At 39.4% G+C, this 21,501-nt stretch overlaps 1 protein-coding gene across 1 annotated transcript in view; it reads left to right on the top strand.

The window, feature by feature from the left end:
• Positions 1-20,680, top strand: part of LOC126095641 (CD82 antigen) — a 65,748-nt gene extending 45,068 nt beyond the window's left edge. Inside the window, exon 5 of the mRNA XM_049910403.1 lies at positions 17,028-20,680. Coding sequence (XP_049766360.1) covers positions 17,028-17,189 — 162 coding nt within the window. The 3' untranslated portion in view covers positions 17,190-20,680. The remainder of the gene's footprint in view (positions 1-17,027) is intronic.
• Positions 20,681-21,501: the final 821 nt, after the last annotated feature.

Genomic DNA, 21,501 nt, shown 5'->3' with positions numbered 1-21,501 from the left:
AGGAATGTGCTTCAATGAAGCATTTGTAAGTTCTGCAGGCAACACCTCTGGCAGAATGGTTGGAAGCGCAAAAGATAAGCAGACGCCATGGTGAAATGAGCAAGTGTAGGAAGCAGCAAAAGAAAAGAAGTAAGCATAGTAAGAGTGGAACAGAGACAAAGATAAAGAAAGTAAAAGGAAATACCAGGAAAGCAGACATAAGTAGAAGAAAGTGCTATTGGAAGAAAAGAGAAAGAGTTGAAATGAATTCACACGACTACTGGGAAATGATGCTAAGTGGGGGTGGAGGAATAAGAGGATGCCATATGGAATTAGGAGAAGTAAGGGGAAGGAAAGCACTTACACAATGCTGGTGAAATGGTGAAGTGGATAGATAATAAGGAAAAAGTACTTTGACAAACTACTAAGTCTGTGAAAAAAACCAATGAAAATGGAAATACTAGTAAATTGGGGAGACTTGGATCTGGAAGAAGAGAAACATATTACTATGTTAGGAGTGGAACTTGCAGTTAAAAGAATGAAAACAGGAAAGACAGCTAGGATAGACAAAATAAGTGTGGAGAGGTGAAGGCAGCTGGACCTACTGGATTACAGTGATTATATAGATGGTTAAGATGCTTATGGACTCAGAAATGTGTTCCTGAAGAATGGGGAAAGGGGAGAACAATTTCAGTGTCCAAGGAGAAAGACAGAAAAGTAAATAGCTATTGAGGGATCACAATCATATCAAAAGTAGCAAAAATAATGGAGAGGATACTGAACAGAAGATTGAGGGAAAAAGTGGATCAGTTAGTAGAGGAGTAGTGTGGCTTTTGGCATGGTAGATCAACAGTGGAGCAAATCTTTAGTACAAAACAGGTCATAGAAAAGCATTGGAAGTATAGAAAAGATCTGGTGATGATATTTCTGGACTTAATTATTGCATATAATGGTGTCCCCAGAGAAAAGGTCTGAGAAACCTTGGAGAGAAAAGGAGATGGTGAACAAACAACTGAAATTGCTCAAGCAGTGCATGAAAAAAGCTTCAGTTGTGTCCAGACCCAAGTTGGAATAACTCATTGGTTTAGGAATGTTATGGAGTTGAGGCTAGGAAATATGATGTCAGCACCATTATTTACAGTACTGAAGGATGAAGCTGTGAAAAAGACAAAAGAAGATCATAGAGGAAAGGAAATAAAATTATTGCTATTTGCTGATGATATGTTGTGGAGAACCAACAGTAAGGATGTACCAGAAAAACTAGACAAACAACTAAACGAAAAAATTGAGAAATACAGTGTGGGATGCAGTGTGAAGAAAAGTAAGACGATGATGGTAACCAGAAGTGACAGAGAAGGGAAAGGACTAATTAATGTCAGTGGACAGCAAATTGAAATGACTGACAACTTTCAATATCTGAAAAGTGAGGTAATCCTAAATGCAAGGATGGAGGTAGAAAACTGAGAGAGGGTACAATAACACATTTTATCATTGTGAAAAGATTTTAGTCTGTGGAAGGGAGGTGCCAATGAAGTGTAAGGAACTGCTGTACAAGATGTACTTTATGCCTATATTGACATTTGTATTGGAGGCTTTGACAATGAGAAGAAGAGATGAGAGTAGAAGTCAAGACAATGAAATGAAATTCCCAGGAAGTATTTTAGGAAAAATGAGGAGACAAAGTGAGAAATGAAGTTTCTGAGAATGAAATTAGAGTAGAAAAGTTCAAAGTTCAGTGATGGAATTGAGAGGAGTAGGTTAAAACAGTTTGGACATATAAAGAAAATGGAAGGTAGAAGAATACAAAAACAAATGAGAGAAAGCAAATCTGAGGGCAAGAGGTTGACCCAGAGCAAAATAGATTGACTGGACTGGAAAAAACAGGTGTAGAAGAAGAATTGCGGAAAAACAGGAAAATGGAGAAGCAACCCAGCCTGATACCGGATAATGGAGAAATAAATATAGATAACATAATATAAATATAAATATAAATTAATGAATGACTGATTGAAGAAAGGGACTCAAACACTACCTTCAAGGTGCAGCAGTGGCAGTACGAGTAGAGTGTCATGCATAAGCTGGCTGCTCTCCATTATTTCTCATATGATTTTGAGGAAAATATTTGGTAAATAAAAGAAAACAAAAAAAAAAAAGATTACATCTTATGACCTCTTTTGTCTCCTTTATGATGAACTGCCTGTATTTTTATAATTTCTTAGTTATTGTGATATTCCAAAGTTAAGTAACCCACTGCACAAAATTTGAATTGTTTGCAATAAAAAATTGGAGTCATTATGTTTTATGTTTGGTGCATGTTAGGTCATGCATTTGCTACATATGCAATTTAGATAAGACACTGAAACAGTTCATTGCACCTATCTCCAGACTCAAGAAAACAAAACTTCTGCATGCACCCCTAGACAATACAATGAGAGTGAACTATTTTTAACACCTATGGTATTTCATAAATGGCAAAATATATCAAAACAAGTTTAATAGCCAGCAGAGATGAGAGCATTTTGAAATTTGCTAGACATGTGAAACCATCTTATCTGCTATGATATACTAGTAATTACTGAATTTTCTTTAATGTAATACTATAGTTTAATGTAATTTTTGTTATCAATAGCTGGTGAGGTGAGAATTGGTGTGGGTTTGCAACAGCATATGTGAAGAAATTACTAGTTTATTTTTATACTAACAAGTTATTGACCTGTCTCAACCTCTGTTGCTTTTTAATAATACACTGATTTAGGATTCCATTTCCTTGCTGAGGGATTCCAACAAAATTGCAACAGAAAGAATAATTTATTTTTGCCTGACATGTTACTGTTTTATTATTCTTCAGAGACCCATTATCAGTGGCAAGTTTTGAGTAACACTTTCACTTCTCTTGCTGTCATTTTAGAAATGAACTTCTTTTACCAAAATGGACATGGAGTTTACAAAGTTTTGCCTAACTAACATGTTAATGCATTTGCTGTTGTGAAAGCACCCTGACACAATGTTTTGTTAAAGAAGCACCTGGGGAAAAGACATGTCAAAAGCTTATGAAAAAAACTTTGATTTTTTATTTGGTCCTGCAGATTACATGTTGTGCAAGTAGTTTACTATTAATATAGGACAAATCAAGTCAAATAATATAATATTACACGAACATTTTATACACAAAAGTTTTAATATCGCTTAGGTACTATTTTAGCTATTGTCTTCATTGTCCCTATAAGAATAAACTTGTGTTTTATTCGCTTTTCTGGCTTCAAACCTATTCCCATTCTCATGTTACAGGTAAATCATGGTAGACAGGAGAGTTTTACATATTAACCGTATGGCAAAATACTCCCCTCTTTGTGTGCTGTTGTTTGCTAAAAATCTTTTCCTGTGCCTTGAACTGTTTATGAGATGCTATGGATATTATGAGTGGATCACTCTTGCTGTATAGTTTTCTCATAGGCAAAAGTGATAATGCCAGATATGAGCCATTTTCTCAAAACTGATGATAAATAAAGACCTCCTTCCAAATTAACACAAAACTTAAATCTGTTTATACTTAAAGGATTATGATTTAACATGCAACTCCTATTTTTCATTGAAAATTTTGAGCAGTGAGTTACTTAATCCTCTAATATATTAATAACTATAACTAAATAATTCATATCGTAGGCTTTTGTACTCATAAAACTTCACCTTGGCTTGATGAGTTACCCCAGAAACATGACTGTGTATGACATTATGGAACAAAAATGAACAAACTGTGCTGGTGTTTTTATTCTTATATCACCTATGTCTGATTGCATCTGTAGTACAAATAATAATTTCTTTGAATGTTTTGGCAGTTCTGTGCTGTGGTGTGCTACTTCCAGCTGAATTTGTTATTGAGTTGTAATTCTAAGAATTTTACACTGTCAGTTTTTTCTGTATGTTTGTCATCATATTTTAGACATGTACTCGGGAGGGGGGGTGAGAACCCCTTAAAAACAGTTATGAAATAGTTGTTGCAAAGCTTTGCAACACTATGCTCATATGTTATCAATGTATCATTTAGTCTTAATACTACCTGCTAGTTTTCATCTCTGGTTCTCACTGTCTCCTCATTCACTACAGTCCATAATGTCTTTATTTTGTTACCTAATGTGCCTATCTTTTACTCTGTTGCCTGTATTACAAAATCCAGTATTCTGTTGCAGGTTTTGAAATGAGCTGTAGCATTAACATAAGGCATGTTTCTAACTGACAGATGCAGTTTCCTTTTTGTCTTCTTGATCATCAGTCCAGATGGGATGGCGGTTTTATCTAGGATGATCCACTTCATTGACTTAAGAGATTCCAATAACGGTTCATTGATTTACAGCAGATGTCAAAAACCTTCAGGATCTTCTGGATTGTGCAAGTTATTTATTTTGTTTGGAACTTCAGTTATAGTTGCACTTTCTTTTTCAACGCACAGAATACTTACTCGTGAGAAAATAGTTAACTAGTCTGAAGGGAGATGAAGGAGAGCAGACTTTAAAAAAATGTTTACGGTGAGGGGGCGCTTGTCAAGGGGCAGGAAGGAGAAACATAAATGACTCCTTCAGTAGCTGATAAAGTCATTTTATTAGGACCTAAAATTGAACTTACAGAATGATTTCAGTTTTTCAACATGTGGAGTGTAAATACTGAAATGTTGGAAAATGTTACCAACTAGTAGCTGTACATCAGTGAGTAAGCAGTCTAAGTGAGTTTGGACACCATTATGATTTACAGATTGTGAGAAGGAACCCTACATCTATTATGTTATTTCCACTGTTTGGTCCAACTTATAACAATGTTTTTACATTTCCTGTTCTTTCCAGAATTAGTATTTGTGTTGTGAGCCAAAATTGGCAACGTTTTTCTTTTTAAGACTGGATATTTCTAAACACATCTGAAACACACAAAACCAAAGAGTCTGCACTTTTATCATTGCATTTCAACTCCAGCACTCACACTATGCTGCCTTTGTCTGGTATGTAACCCTAACCACTAAAGGAATCAACTAGAAATCTGTATGGCTGGAAGAATCATCCTTCAAATAAGCTGTATGTCTTGCAGTTCCATGTATTTTTCTTCCATATCACACTATGCAATCACATTCATGATGATTGATTTGGTTTTGTATTTGTAGTGTCCTGCAGCCTGTACAAAGTTGATGAATTGCATTATTTGTGTGTACATAGACAAGACACCTTGTTTTTATTGTTTATTTGCATTATGGCTTGATTGACAAAGGGTTACAAGCCCATCTTCAGTGCACATGTAATTTATTATTGTGGCTTCATAGAATTTTAATAGATTTTCATTAGGTTTCAGATGAGGCAGTGTGCTTTACAAACTGAAGTAAAACTTCCAAAAGAATCTACAGATATTTTAAGAGGGTCTAACAATAGATTATACAATGGCTGAAGATGGTCATCTACTAAATTAAATATTTAACCAAAGCCTTAAATAATACACACAAAACGGTTGTGGTATCATTCTTCTAATCAGCCTTGTCCTCACATGTATCATAATGCAAGCATGTTGTTATTATGGTCTTGCTGTTGTTGTGGTCTTTGGTCCAGAGACTAGTTTGATGCAACTCTCCATGCTACTCTATCCTGTGCAAGCTTCTTCATCTTCCAGTACCTACTGCAACCTACACCCTTCTGAATCTGTTTGGTGTATTCATCTCTTGGTCTCCCTCTCCAATTTTTACCCTCCAAACTGCCCTCCAATACTAAATTGGTGATCCCTTGATGCCTCACCCTACCAACTGATCCCTTCTTCTAGTCAAGCTGTGGCACAAATTTCTCTTATCTCCAATTCTATTCAAAACCTCATCATTAGTTATGTGATCTACCCATCTAATCTTCAGCATTCTTCTGTAGCACCACATTTCAAAAGCTTCTATTCTCTTCTTGTCTAAACTATTCATCGTCAATGTTTCACTTTCATACATGGCTACGTGCCATACAAATACTTTCAGAAACGACTTCCTGACACTTAAATCTATACTCGATGTTAACAAATTTCTCTTCCTCAGAAACGCTTTCCTTGCCATTGCCAATCTACATTTTATATCCTCTCTACTTTGACCCTCATTAGTTATTTTGCTCCCCCAATAGCCAAACTCATTTACTACTTTAAGTGTCTCATTTCCTGATCTAATTCCCTCAGCATCACCTGACGTAATTCGACTACATTCCATTATCCTCATTTTGCTTTTGTTGATGTTCATCTTATATCCTCCTTTCAAGGCACTGTCCATTCTGTTCAGCTGCTCTTCTAGGTCATTTGCTGTCTCTGACAGAAACACAATGTCATCAGCGAACCTCAAAGTTTTTATTTCTACTCCATGGATTTTAATTCCTACTTCGAATTTTTCTTTTGTTTCGTTTACTGCTTGCTCAATATAAAGATTGAATAACATCGGGGATAGGCTACAACCCTGTCTCACTCCCTTCCCAACCGCTGCTTCCCTTTCATGCCCCTTGACTCTGGTAACTGCCATCTGGTTTCTGTACAAATTGTAAATAGCCTTTGGTTCCCTGTATTTTACCCCTGCCACCCTCAGAATTTGGAAGAGAGTATTCCAGTCAACATTGTCAAAAGCTTTCTCTAAGTCTACAAATGCTAGAAACGTAGGTTTGCCTTTCCTTAATCTATTTTCTAAGATAAGTCGTAGGGTCAGTATTGCCTCACGTGTTCGAACACTTCTACGGAATCCAAACAGATCTTCCCCGAGGTCGCCTGTCTCATACATCTTGCTCACTAGATGGTAGAGTTTTGTTAGACCTGGCTCTCCCAAGGCCGTCAGTAGTTCTAATGGAATGTTGTTTACTCATGGGGCCTTGTTTCGACTTAGGTCTTTCAGTGTTCTGTCAAACTCTTCAGGCAATATCATATCTCCCATTTCATCTTCATCTACATTCTCTTCCATTTCCTAATATTGTCCTTAAGAACATAGCCCTCGTGTAGATCCTCTATATACTCCTCCCACCTTTCTGCTTTCCCTTCTTTGTTTAGAACTGGGTTTCCATCTGAGCTCTTGATATGCATACAAGTGGTTCTCTTTTCTCCAAAGGTCTCTTTAATTTTCCTGTAGGCACTATATATCTTACCCCTAGTGATATGCACCTCTACATCCTTACATTTGTCCTCTAGTTATTCCTGCTTATCCATTTTGCACTTCCTGTCGATCTCATTTTTGAGATGTTTGTATTTCTTTTTGCTGCTTCATTTACTGCATTTTTATATTTTCTCCTTTCATCAATTAAATTCAGTATCTCTTCCGTTACCCAAGGACTTCTATTAGCCCTCATCTTTTTACCTACTTGATCCTCTGCTGCCTTCACAATTTCATCTCTCAAAGCTACTCATTTGTCTTCTACTGTATTTCTTTCCCCCATTCTTGTCAATTGTTTCCTCATGCTCTCCCTGAAACTCTCTACAACCTCTGGTTCTTTCAGTCTATCCAGATCCAATCTTCTCAAATTCCCACCTTTTTGCAGTTCTTTCCATTTTAATCTACAGTTCATAACCAATAGATTGTGGTCAGAGTCTACACCTGCCCCTGGAAATGTCTTACAATTAAAAACCTGATTGCTAAATCTCTGTCTGACCATTATATAATCTATCTGAAACCTGTCAGTATCTCCAGGCTTCTTCCATGTATACAACCTTCTTTCATGATCCTTGAACCAAGTGTTAGCTGTGATTAAGTTATGCTCTGTGCAAAATTCTACCAGGCGGCTTCCTCTTTCATTTCTTACTCCCATTCCATATTCACCTACTATGTTTCCTTCTCTTCATTTTCCTACTGTTGAGTTCCAGTCACCCATGACTATTAAATTTTCATCTCCCTTCACTATCTGAATAATTTCTTTTATCTCATCATACATTTCATCAATCTCTTCGTCATCTGCGGAGCTAGTTGGCATATAAACTTGTACTACTGTGGTAGGTGTGGGCTTCGTATCTATCTTGGCCACAATAATGCGTTCACTATGCTGTTTGTAGTAGCTTACCCGAATTTCAAATTTTTTAAATTCATTATTAAGCCTACTCCTGCATTACCCCTCTTTGATTTTGTATTTATAACCCTGTATTCACCTGACCAGAAGTATTGTTCCTCCTGCCACTGAACTTCACTAATTCCCACTATATCTAACTTTAACCTATCCATTTCCCTTTTTAAATTTTCTAACCTACCTGCCCAATTAAAGGATCTGACATTCCACGCTCCGATCCATAGAACGCCAGTTTTCTTTCTCCTGATAACAATGTCCTCCTTAGTAGTCCCCGCCCGGAGATCTGAATGGGGACCATTTTACCTCTTGAATACTTTACCCAAGAGGACGCCATCATCATTTAACCATACAGTAAAGCTGCATGTCCTCGGGAAAAATTTCGGCTGTAGTTTCCCCTTGCTTTCAGCCATTTGCAGTACCAGCACAGGAAGGCCATTTTAGTTAGTGTTACAAGGCCAGATCAGTCAATGATCCAGACTGTTGCCCCTGCAACTACTGAAAAGTCTACTGCCCCTGTTCAGGAACCACGCGTTTGTCTGGTCTCTCAACAGATACCCTTCCGTTGTGGTTGCACCTACGGTGCCGCTATCTATATCGCTGAGGCACGCAAGCCTCCCCCACCAACGGCAAGGTCCATAGTTCATGGGGGGCATATGGCCTTATGGGGGTGATAATTATTATGGTACCTAATGGTTAAACTCCCACATATAGAGAATTTAAGGACGTTGTATTAGTATACACTATATGGCCTCATTTGTACTATGATTTGTTTATGATAGGTTTTTGATGGCAAGCAGCTTACTATCTCATGCTACCTCACTACCTATGACCTGTCATTGGATGTGTGAATACCCATTTGCCAGAGTTTTGTAGTTGATGTGTTGGATTTTTCTATGACCTGCTAGGTCCTCGGCAGTTAGTAGGCATTACATTAAGATAATGAGCTGCGAACAGAAGGCCGTGAGCAGAAATATGACATGTTTGAATCACTTAATCTGCATCTTTCATTGTTGACATATATTTAAAAGTGTGTGGCATTCAGTGTTGGCTTGGAAACAGAGATGAAATTCTTGTAACACTACCGTGAAACCATGTACCTGAGAATCACAATATTACCCATGGTGACATAGAGCAACAGTAAGTGATCTGACTGTAGTATGTAAATCATAGTCTCACTTCCACATTATAATTTACTATGTAAGAAGATTTATTGTAGATTTACAAAATTAATGTCAGTAAACTTGATAACTGATGCTACAAAATAATATTTTAAATTAAAATACTTAATTAAATTTAAACAAAGAAATACTCACCCTTTAAACAAATAATGTTTAAAGGCAACTATTTCCAGCTCATTTTTTAACATTTTCTTTTCTGTTCATGTAAAAAATGGAGCTTCTATAGCATTATTTCAGCAACCTGGATGATTGAATGGCTGACCTGACACAACAAGAGCATGTCAATAGCAACCTATGCAACAACGCAGTGTAACGAACTTTCAACACAATTCTTTCAACAGGTCAAGTAGTGCCAAAATCCAAATCGAGACCAAAGAGGAGAACCAATACCAAAGCGAAGTTGTTGATGAGTAGGCAGTAGTATGGTAGAAACCGAATGAATGCTATCAGCCAAAGTCCACAACTGACTGACAGGTGGAGATGAGGTGGTATTTATGCCGGCCAGCTATGAGGGACACTATTAGCCAGTGTATTCAGATGGTGCACTGCAGGGACGCTGCCCTGTATCAGCCATCAAAATCCATTTGTTCCAGTGGGAATTCAACTTCTACACAACCTGATACCAGATCCCTCCCGCCCCAAAACTGGTGCATATGGGCGGAAGTGCCCCAGATGGTGCCATGAAAAGTGAAACAAAGGTATGGGCAAAGGTGCAGTATCATCAACTGTAGGCTGTGAGGAGGAAATGTGGTTGCCAAATGTGGTTGCCAGTGTCTGTTGGAACATTGCTGGAGATGGGCATGCCATGTAAAATCACTGGTCCACAGGGAGAGCCTGGGTGAAAACGGGACATTTGCAGCCACTCGGGGTTCTGGCCATTGTGGCACATTGGTGCCAGAAAGCGGTGGAAGAGGGACTGTGGAGGGGATGCTTGTGTCTGAGTTCAAATCTGGATGTGAGAATGGTGCTCAAGCCCCTTCTGTCTTTGGACCAATGTAACTTGTCACCCACGGATGGACATTACCATTGCTGGTGTCCAAGCCTCTGTACTCCCGCAGGAGCATGCCTACACCACAGTGCCAAGGGGTTAATACCCAGACGGACATGAGCGAGGTTCCAGCATCAACGGTGTCAGCAGATGAAGCAAGGGCCGATGATGGTGACCATGGTGGTGCTCTGCAGGCTATGATTGTTAATCAGTATGGTGTGATAAGTGCTCTAAACCAAAGTAAGTGCCGCCGTAGAGGAGGATGATTCAATAGCCATCTTCATCAACTGCTTAAAAGTCCAGACCAGACATTCAGCTTCACCATTGGAGGAAGGCTGGACTGGGGGGCTACAGATGTGTTTTATGCTATTGTTGGCAAAGAAGTCCTCGAAGGCAGAGGCCATGAATTGTGGGCCATTGTCAAATACCTATGTGCTAGGCAACCCTTCGATGGCCTAAATTTGGTCTAAGACTGTAAGCGTGCCCTGGGTGTGGTGGATGCCATGCATATGACTTAGGGGTACTTTGAATAAGCATCCAAAATGAACAACCACAAAGAACCCAAGAATAGGCCTGCGAAATTGAGATAGATACGGTTCCAAGAGAGGTGAGGATCAGGCCAGGGGGCAAAAGAGTGAGGGGGCACTGCCTAGTACTAGGTGTATGCTGCACAACTACAGACCACTTTTCCAATATCGCCATTGTTCCCAGGCCAGTACACATCATGGCCTGCCAGCATCTTCGTGCAGGACATGCCCCAATGACTCCGTTGGAGCAAACTCGACACCTGAAGATTCAGTTGCACCAGAATAACCACTTGAAGTGCATACATATTAATATCTAAAAGGATGATACCATCAACAACTGAGAGGCAGTGAGAAAACTGTGTCCAAGGATGGAACACTGTTGTCAATTGATGAGAGAGATAATGGGGCAAGCCATGGATTACATAGTGAAGGACCTGTCGCTGGGTAGGGGCCCGGCACAGTGTTCTGAGACGCTTCAGATAAAGGCAGCTGGAGGTACGCATCAAAGGGGTGAGAAGATCTTCTTGCTGGGAATAGATTAGGTTTCTCATAATAGCCTGGAATATTTTATTAACTGTGGTAATCCCCACACAAGCAAAGAGACCCATTCAGCTTCCAGATGATGACCGAACGTTTGACTCATGCAACTAAATTTGACAGGTTCGACAACCCCAGCTGCCTGGAGACAATTGAATTTCTGCTTCACAGCAGCCACCAGAATTAGTGTGGCATGGTAAAAAGGAGGTGTGGCACCCGACCAAAGGGTTATGTGTGCCTGTAAGTATGAAGCACAACCCAATTCTTGTTGAACGGAGATGGAAAGTCCCTTTCCTGAAAAACACCTTGACTTAATCTGAGATAGAATATCCAAATGCCATGAAGGCATTAATATAAAAAATGTTGTTAGCTGACAGATGGTCAATGACAAAGAATGTCAAAAGCTGGTTAATATATTTTTACACTGCTGCAATCAAAAACCGCCCACAAAGAGGAATCACATTGTCTCCATAGGCCAACAAATTGCACAAGGGTGGAGACAAGTCAGGTGAACCCCATCAGACATAAGTCACCTGATTGATCAAAGTGATGGTCTACATGAAACAGGATGTCCTGGCGAGACATACAAAGCATGAGAAACAATTTTTGTGTGAAGAGGTTGCCCTGGGGCACCACTGTGTGCAGCACCTGTACCTTGTCCTGGTGTGGTCATGGTGCTGGGTGGGGCCAGGTCATGTGATTGCAACATACTGAGCAGAAGTGCCACTCCTTGCCACAGCATGTACAGTAACACCAGCAATCTGGACAATGTGCTCGGGAGTGAGAGGAAAAACACTGCGAGCACAAAGGGTGCGGCCCCCATAGCTGTCATTGAGCGGCAACTGGAGGCTCAGAAGTCACAGAGACATTGGATAACCATGACATTGCTCAACCTGATGTCATCCTTTGTTTATGATGATGAGGTGGGGCATGTGGTAGCATGTGAAATACAGCCACATGAAGCCCTACCATGAAATATTCGTTAGCCACCTGTGCAACTTCAAATGAATGAGTGATGTGTAAGATGTCTTCCAATGAGAGGTTATCCAGTTTCAATGCCTCCTTGTGAACCTCTGGGTCAGCTGCACTGAATTATCACATCACAAATCAAGGGGTCGTCAGCATAGGAAGCCTTACAGCCTTGATTGGGACAAATAAAATCACATTTTCGGCTGAGTCCTTGTAAATCTGTGACCTGTGAGTGATATGACTGTCCCAATTGTTTATGGTATTGATGAAATTCTAGCCTGGAGGCATGCACATGGTACCGCTGGGAATAATAATTAGTCAACAGAGTGCATATCTCCTGGTAGAGGAGGGCAACGGGGTCAGACACACACACCAATTCTTGGAGGAGATAAAACTTGTCTGGTGACACCCAAGACAGAAAGAACAATTACTGCAATGAATCATCCATGACTTGAAATGCCATGAAATGCTGCTTCAGTTGATTAAAATATGTGCCCCAGTCCTCTGTAGTGTCAGTGAAAGGAGGAAGCGACAGAGGACAGAATGTGGTGTCGAGTGCAGGGGGCACTAGTCCCCGGGGCGCAGTGGCCTCTTGCACACAAAGTGTGTCCACCAAGAGCTGAAGCAACTTTTGTAACAAGTCCATCTGTATCTGCTGCTGGTGCATCAGCAGCTACTGTTGCTTGAGCAGGCTAACCAATTTAGCTTCCTTGCTACAGAACAACTTCCTTTTTCCTCATTGCCAATCGTTGGGTCCATAAGCGGCTGGATACTGGTGCACACATCAGAAAACATAGAGAAACTGTGGTGATGCAAGGTAGGAAGACAACCTACAGATGGGACTCAAAACTCACACCCAAGTCGAGCAACCGGGCTGACTGAACAGTGGACCCGTCACAACAAGAGCAAGTCAATAGCAACTTATGCAACAATGAAGAGCATGAAACCTTCGACACAGTGCTGCCGACAGGTCAAGTAGAGCCACAATCTCAATTGAGACCAAAGAGGAGAACCAGTGCCAAAGTGAAGTCGTTGACCAGTGGACAGTAGTACAGTGGAGACTAATGAACCTTACCAGCTGAAGTACACAATTGACCAAGGGGCCGAGGTGCAGCAGTATTTATTCCAGCTGCAAGTGACACTATTGGCCAGTCTATTCACATGACGAGGTGGTGGAATGCTCACTAGGCAAGTGCAGCACTGCCATCTATCAGCCATTGAGATCCATTTGTTCTGGTGGGCATTCAACTTCTGCGTGGCCCAATACCAGAGTTTTCGTAGATGATTTGATAAAAAGTTATTCTAAAAAAATATTTAACAATTATTGCACTTTTAAACTGTTTCTTATAATTTTTTAGTGGAGTGAGACAAACTTTAATTTCTGAGATGGTGGTATACCATTAACTTGGAAACACACACTATTGTATATATTCAGTATCTTTCAAAGTATGTAATTTTAAACATGAATAATTATAGTGGGAAAGATCTGATAGAATGTAAATATTGTGGGAATAAAGGAGACCGCTCACTGGAAAGCATTGTATGTCCAGCCAGCACCATGTAGGGGCACTTTTAAACTGTTTGAAATCCGTAGAGCCCCCACCCGACAAACCTACTGCTGTCCAAAATAATTCAAGGAGTACATTAGTATAACCTGCATGCTACACTTAAATAACATACAGTGTTAATGGCAGGTCCACCAATATAATATCATTCCTTCAATTTGTGGTGACATAGGGACTGTTTATCATCTCTAACTGTAAACACTGATACTGCTGCCCTTAGCAACAGGCAATAGTAATGTCCTGGACTCTGATTTCAGTTTGCTCTGTGTCTCTGACTTGAGTGTCACAGTGTATTGTCTACTTTGCTAATAAAGTATGGAATTGTCTACTAGTATCAATGCATATTATTTTGTATATGCACCTACTAGTACCACTCTTACTACATAATTGTTTCACATTTTTCGTGCTTAAAATGCCTGTAATGTGCAGCTGTGCCCCCCTTCCCCCTCCCCCCTCCACACACACACACACACACACACACACACACACACACACACACACAGCTACTTTGACTAATATTAATGATTTTTGTTTTACTAGAAACATTACTCCGTAAAGCACTAACAGTGTCTCCACTATTAAAATTTAGGTAATTCATAGCCAGTACTTGTCAAGTTCTTAAGTTCCTGCAGCCTATAGTTTCTTGCCTAATATGTGTAGGTTTCTTTAAAATTTTACATCAGAGTAAAGACTCCCTCAAGACAACTTATTGGCAAATGTCTTCCCGAGCTTTATTTCCTAAAGGTTTCAGTCTAATGTTAACCAAGCAAACTAGAATCATTTAATGAAGTGTGAGATGCAAATGAAAAACTATACGTATATTGAAGGGGGATGACTGGTATCAGCTGCAGCAGGACATTAAGTGGAATTAGCAGCGATGAGCGAAAATGTGTACTGGACCAGTATTCAAACCCGGGATCTTCTGTTTACTAGGCAGGTGTGGTAACCACTGCACCATCCAGGACACAGTATTATTGCAACTGTACGGACTATCTCAGTACACCTCATGGCTGATCCACACTCCCACTGAGCGCCACATATCCACAGTCCCTGTAACTTAGTGGTTAGCACAATGGACTCGCATTCGGGAGGATGACAGTTCAATCCCACGTCCGGCCGTCCTGATTTAGGTTTTCCATGATTTCCCTAAATCGCTCCAGGCAAATGCCGGGATGGTTCCTTTGAAAGGGCACTGCCGGCTTCCTTCCCCGTCCTTTCCTAATTCGATGAGACCGATGACCTCGCTGTCTGGTCTTCTCCCCCAAAACAATCCAATCCAAATCCCTGTCACTTAGTGTCCCACTGCAGCTGATAGCAGTCATCTCTGTTCAGTATACATATAGTGTTTCACAGCTGCAGGATCTGCATGTGTCTATTCTTTTGAAGGAACAGACACCATGCATTTGAATAACAAATGAAAGGCTGTGGTAAGTTGGCATTGCAAAAGCCTTCAATGAGGTTTCCTTTAAGCAGCTGGAAATGTGGTTAACATATTGCACCCAATTACTCAGGACAGTTATGTTTCAAACTTGTTTTCTATACTGATTACAAATGCTAGTCATTTTACAAGTGGCAAATGAATATGATTAGTCTCCTATCACCTAGCATCAACTGAAGCTATATCCTCAACATGCTGAATATTCACTGCAGTCCTGAAGCATTTTAGTAAGCCTCTAATGTAAGATAACAAAGAAATAATTGTTGCTAGTTTATAAAAGAGAAGAAAGTAATTTCTGTATGAATGTCTAAAATTTTTAAAAGTGCATGGATTTTCACATAACTGTCATGTTAACTCATTTTCATGAGGACAGAATCATACTTTTCTCCCTTGAAATATACAGGATGCATCAAAAACAATCTTAAAATTTAAAAAATCATAACTGTTATGTTCTTTGAGATATATGCTTGAACAACATACTGTTGGAAAGAGCAAACTCTCTAGTTTTACATGACTCGCACTAGGTAGCAGCAGTGTGCGCCCAGTTCAGTTCTAGTAAAAATGGTGTTGGGACAACAGAAAGCAATTTTTGTTCTATGTTTTGCACAGTGCGGGTCAGTAATAACTGTTCATCATGACTTTTGTACTCCTACTACAGCACGGAGCATTAGATGATAGCATGAACAATTCTGAGAAAGAGGTTGTCTGTGTAAAGGCAAATTGCCGGGCTGTCCCCGAGCGTCTGATACAGACGTAGAACGCATCAGCCATAGTTTCACAAGCAGTCCATAGAAATCCATTCACTGTGCAGCTCAACAGCTCAACATGCCCCCAATGCCTGTCTGATGTGTGTTGCATTGACGTTTACACATGAAACCATACAAAATCCAGCTACTGCAAGCTCTTCATGAAGATGACAAACGAACACATGTGGAGTTCTGTAATTTTGTTCTTAGCAAGATGGAAGATCCAGTTGTCTTCGATGCTTAGTATTTAATGATGAGGCAATATTCCATTTAAATGGAACAGTGAACCATCATAATGTGAGAATATGGGGCATGGAACAACCACATGAACTTGTACACCATGAGAGGGACTCTCCAAAATGTAATGTGTTTTGTGCAGTTTCATAGGAAAAGGTGTATTGTCCATTTTTCTTTGCCAAGAACACTATTACAGGAAACACATATCTCAAAATGTTTGAGAACTTTCTATTCCCCCAGACAGATGACTTTATTTACCAACAGGGCAGGGCACCACCACACTGGCATCTGGAAGTGCGGGGATTTTTAAATCAAAGGATTACTGAATGATGGATCAGTTGCACTGGACCAAATGATTCGGCCTTACATTACCCAAGGTCACCGGATCTGGCTGTATGTGACTATTTCTTGCAGGGGTTTATAAAAGTCTCTGTTTATGTGCCTCCATTACCAACAACAATGAATGAACTGAGACATCACATAATGGCAGCTGTGGAAGCTGCAGTGTGGGAACAATTTGAATACTGCATTGACATATGCCATGTGTCTCGAGGGGGACATATTGAACACCTATGAAAAGACAAGAAAAAAAATATTTTTTAAGTTCTCCATTCTGCAAAAAACAAAATTCATTGTATATGCTTATTAATTTTTGAAATATAGACATACCAAATTGGATGCTTCTTTTTGATATGCCCTGTATTTTGTTGTGTTATTTGTCTATAAATTTTCAAATTATTTCATCCTTTCAATAACCCTTTCAATGGAAGACTTTTAATTCCGTCAATCATATGTCCCTTAGTAACAATACTAAGTTGCATTGTTTGTTGCAGGGGTGTTCAAAGAGGCTAGAGGCTTGGCTAAAGCAGCACAGTGCTATGTTTCTAGCTGGGAGTTTGACACTAGTACTGGTAGAGTTGTCTGTGGTCCTGAGCACTCTGCTTGTATGTGTGAAACTGCCGCGCGATCCATCTCATCTGGATCGACCTGCGTGAAGGCGGCTAGACCTCCCAGGATGTGACTTTACAAATGCAGAAACAGCATATCCTTGGGAGGATCGTCACTGGAGTAGAGGAAGATGTGGGACGTTCTGCTATGCTCCCAGTGCTGAAATAATAGCTCGCGTAACTGCAAAGCAGAACCCTCCCAGTGTTGCAGGTACTGACAGAAGAAGGTGGTGCATTTATGAGAGTGACATTTCCTCATATACTGCTAGTCTGAGATTCTTGAATCCACAAAGTAGGCTAAATGTAACTGATGTAACAGAAACTGGCAGTATGATTTGGTAACTCATTTCCAGAATTAACTTATACCAATAAAATAATATACACTGGTTAAAAGCTACTTGTGGTACACAGTGAAAGTAGAATAACTAGTTCAAAACACATGTTTTTGAAATAAATGCCACACCAATATTGCAGTTCTTGTGTTTAACAAGAGCACATGATGAATGAAGACTTTCAAAGCAATATAATGTTATGTAAATATTGTAGATACTTGTATAATTTAATTAAAACACCATTTAATATAGACTGCTGTAGCTGTTAGCCCTGTGTCATCTCTGTGGTTTATGTTCCTCTGATGTAAGAGTCAATGTAATGTTATGTAAATATTGTAAGGTAGTGGCATATTTTAATTAAAAACAAATCTGATTACCCACTACTGCAGATTCTGGTGCTTTATTTTTGTCTGATGTCTTCAAATTTATTATTTGCAATCCTGTGAAATACAAATATCCATAGCCATTGTTTTGGTTTTGGTAACATTTTCTTTTGTTTTATTATAATAAATAAATTTTAATGTAGAATGCATTTCATGTCGAATATCTATTTATGTAGTAGATGGAAATTACGGCAAAAGTTATCTATTTAATGGATATAACATATTTTTTCAAAGTTAACACAGTCTCCATAAAACATTATTTTCTAAATGGTATTGCTAAACCTGGATTATAGTAGTCAATCATTAATGAGATGATAGTTTGAGTAATACATTGAAATGTTTATATAAAATAGTTACTGTTTCTTATAATTTTTTAGTGGAGTGAGACAAATTTTAATTTCTGAGATGGTGGTATACCATTAACTTGGAAACACACACTATTGTATATATTCAGTATCTTTCAAAGTATGTAATTTTAAACATGAATAATTATAGTGGGAAAGATCTGGTAGAATGTAAATATTGTGGGAATAAAGGAGACCCCTCACTGAAAAACATTGTATGTCCAGCCAGCACCATGTAGGGGCGGGGCAGGTGTATTTGTATTTGTGTTTGTAGTTTAGCCTAAGAAAGAAAGGATTCATTCAAAAAGCTTGCAATTTTTTTTTCTTTCTTCTTTTGTGTAAGCATGTTGACAATTCAATGTTTTTGCATTCTGGTGATTGGTCTCCTTTACTTGTAAGGTATTTTCACATGAATACTTTTATTAAAAAAATATTCATAAATGCATGTAACATGTCATTAACAGTGATTTACATGTATCTGAGTTTCATTTGAACTGAAACTGAAAACAGTTTTTATTGTTGTCATTTTATCTACAAGCAGAAAGATGTTTCATATCAAAAGGAAGACCACGTAATATATAAGAAACTGATAAAATAATCACATCATAAATAGTTTTCATGTTTGTGTTTCAGTATTATGAGTTATTTACTTGATTTATTGTGATTCTTATTTGGCTGAACTACCTGAAGTTTGCTATTAATATCAGAAACATTGAGGCAGAAGTTCTCACAATCTGTGCAATATAATGTATAGTCCAACATCTAGTATTTTTGACAGTGTCAAAAATTTTAATTTTCATGTGTACGTGTTAAGATGTGGTTGTTCCCTTTTAACTATGCCAAAACGTAAATTAAAAAAATTACAAAGATGAGATCAGCCTGCCAATTAATGTTCAGCATTAGAGTTCAGTACCTGCTTTTGTGAGGTGACTATATTAATATCATGCCCTGAAAGTATGTGGTTCAGTGGGTACATCTACAGCTGCATCTGCATACACTGATCAGCTAGAACATTATAACCACAGACCTATTATCGACATATACCCATTCAGCTCTCCACTCAGGAACTGGGTGTTGTGCTGTCCTAATCATCATCATTTCATCCCCATCGACATCCAAGTCACCCAAGTGGCATCAGATCGAAAGACTTGCACCCGGCGAACGGTCTACCCAACGGGAGGCCCTAGTCACATGATATTTACATTTATTTTACCCATTCAGGTGACAGTAGCATCACCTAGTGAGGAATAACTGCTAGTCAGACACAAACACAGTGCATGTAGCATCAGTGAGTGTGCTGTCCATGTGTAGAATGGGGAAGGTGTGTGATCTATTTAAGTTTGACCAGGGACAGATTGTGACAGCCCACAGCTCGGTACCAGGATTTCAGAAACAGCACGACTTGTCAGGTGTTCGAGGAGTTCTGTGGTGAGTGTCTTCAATACATGGTGAAACCGAGGTGAAAGCACGTCCAGATACCATGGGGCTGGGTGGCCACCCCTCATTAAAGATGTCAGATATCATAGGCTGGAAAACTAGTAAAACAGAACAGGTGGCAAATTGTGATGGAACTAACACCAGACTTTAATGCTAGGCAGAGTACAAGTATGTGTGAACACATAGAGCACTGAACACTCCTAATGATGGGCCTCCGCAGCCTGTGACCCATGCTAGTGTCAATGTTAACACCACAACATTGGCAACTATGACTTAAATGGGCACTTAACAGCCAGTACTGGATGTTGGCACAGTGGCAGAGTGTTGCTTGATTTGATGAATCCTGATACGTTCTTCGCCATGCTGATGGGAGGGCACGAATCTTTCATCTTCCAGGGCAATAGTTCCTTGACACATGTACTGCAGGACAGAGATAAGCTGTTGGTAGCTCCATTATGCTCTGGGAATCATTCACTGGGCATCCATGGGTCCAGTGGACCTCGAACAAGGCACTACCATCCCCAAGGAGTATTATACACTGGCTGCAGACAACATACACCCCTTCATAACGATCATTTTTCCCTATGGCAGTGGCATTTTTCAACAACATAACGCACCAGGAGTGTGATGGAGTGGTCTGAGGAACACAGTGGTGAGTTCCAATTGATACACTGAGCCCCCAAATCACCAGATCTGAACCTGATTGAGCAAGTTCCAAAAATGGACATACCAGCTATTAGGTAGGTTGTCATAGTGTTCTGGCTGATCAGTGTACATTCCAAGCCACCACAGGATGAACAGCAGAGGGTATCTTGTTCCACTGCTAGTCATTGCCTTTCACATCCATCTCACAAATGGAGAGAGGGAAAAACAACTGTCTATATGTTTCCATATGAGCTATAATTTCTCTTATCTTGTTTTTACAGTCCTTACAGAGATGTACATTGGTGGCACTAGAATAGTTCTGTAATCAGTTGCAAATATCAGTTCTTTAATTTTTCTCAATAATGTTTCATGAAAAGACTGTCGTCTTACCTCCAGCAATTCCCATTCGAGTACATGGAGCATTTCTGTAATATTCGCATGTTGGTTGAACCTACCAGTAACAAATCTAGCAGCATGCCTCTGAACTGCTTTGCTGTCTACCTTTAATCTGGCCTGGTGGGGATTCAAAATACTGAAGCAGAATTCGAGAACGGGTCATGCAATTCCTCTATACATAATGGGACTGTGTCAAGCAGCATGCCTCTAATACTGCATTTGAACATTACAAGATTGATTCCCCTAATCATGTGTATTAGCTTACATTTTTCTACGTTTAGAACAAGCTGCCATTCATCTCACACACACAAAAAAAATGATTTCTAAGTCATTCTGTATCTTCCTAAAGTCACTCAATGATGGCACTTTCCTATACATACAGCGTACCACAAACAGTCACAGATTGCTGCTTACCCTATCCATCAAATTATTTATGTAATTGTTTATGTATGTAGAGAACAAGAGTGATCCTATCACACCACCCTAGTGCACTCCTAACAATACCCTTGGCTGTGATCAACAGTTATGACTGAGAACAATGTACTGGGTTCTATACTTAAAAAGTCTTTGAGTGACTCACATATCTCAGAACCTACTCTGTGTGTTCAGACCTTTGTTAACACTTTTCAGGGAGCCACTGTGTTAAATGCTTTCTGGAAATATAGGGATATGTAGTCTACCTCTTTCCCTTCACCCATGATTTACAGGATTTTGTGCAAGTAAAGGAGAAGCTGAATTTTGTACAAACAATGCTTTCTAAATCCGTGCTGTATTGTGGACAGAAGTTTTTCTCTCGAAGAAATTTATTATGCTTAAACTTAGA

The sequence above is a fragment of the Schistocerca cancellata genome, chromosome 8 (genome assembly GCF_023864275.1).
Source record: "Schistocerca cancellata isolate TAMUIC-IGC-003103 chromosome 8, iqSchCanc2.1, whole genome shotgun sequence".
Classification (NCBI taxonomy): domain Eukaryota; kingdom Metazoa; phylum Arthropoda; class Insecta; order Orthoptera; family Acrididae; genus Schistocerca; species Schistocerca cancellata.
The sequence above is the reverse complement of the archived record's forward strand: the minus strand, read 5'-3'. Positions and strand labels throughout refer to the sequence as shown.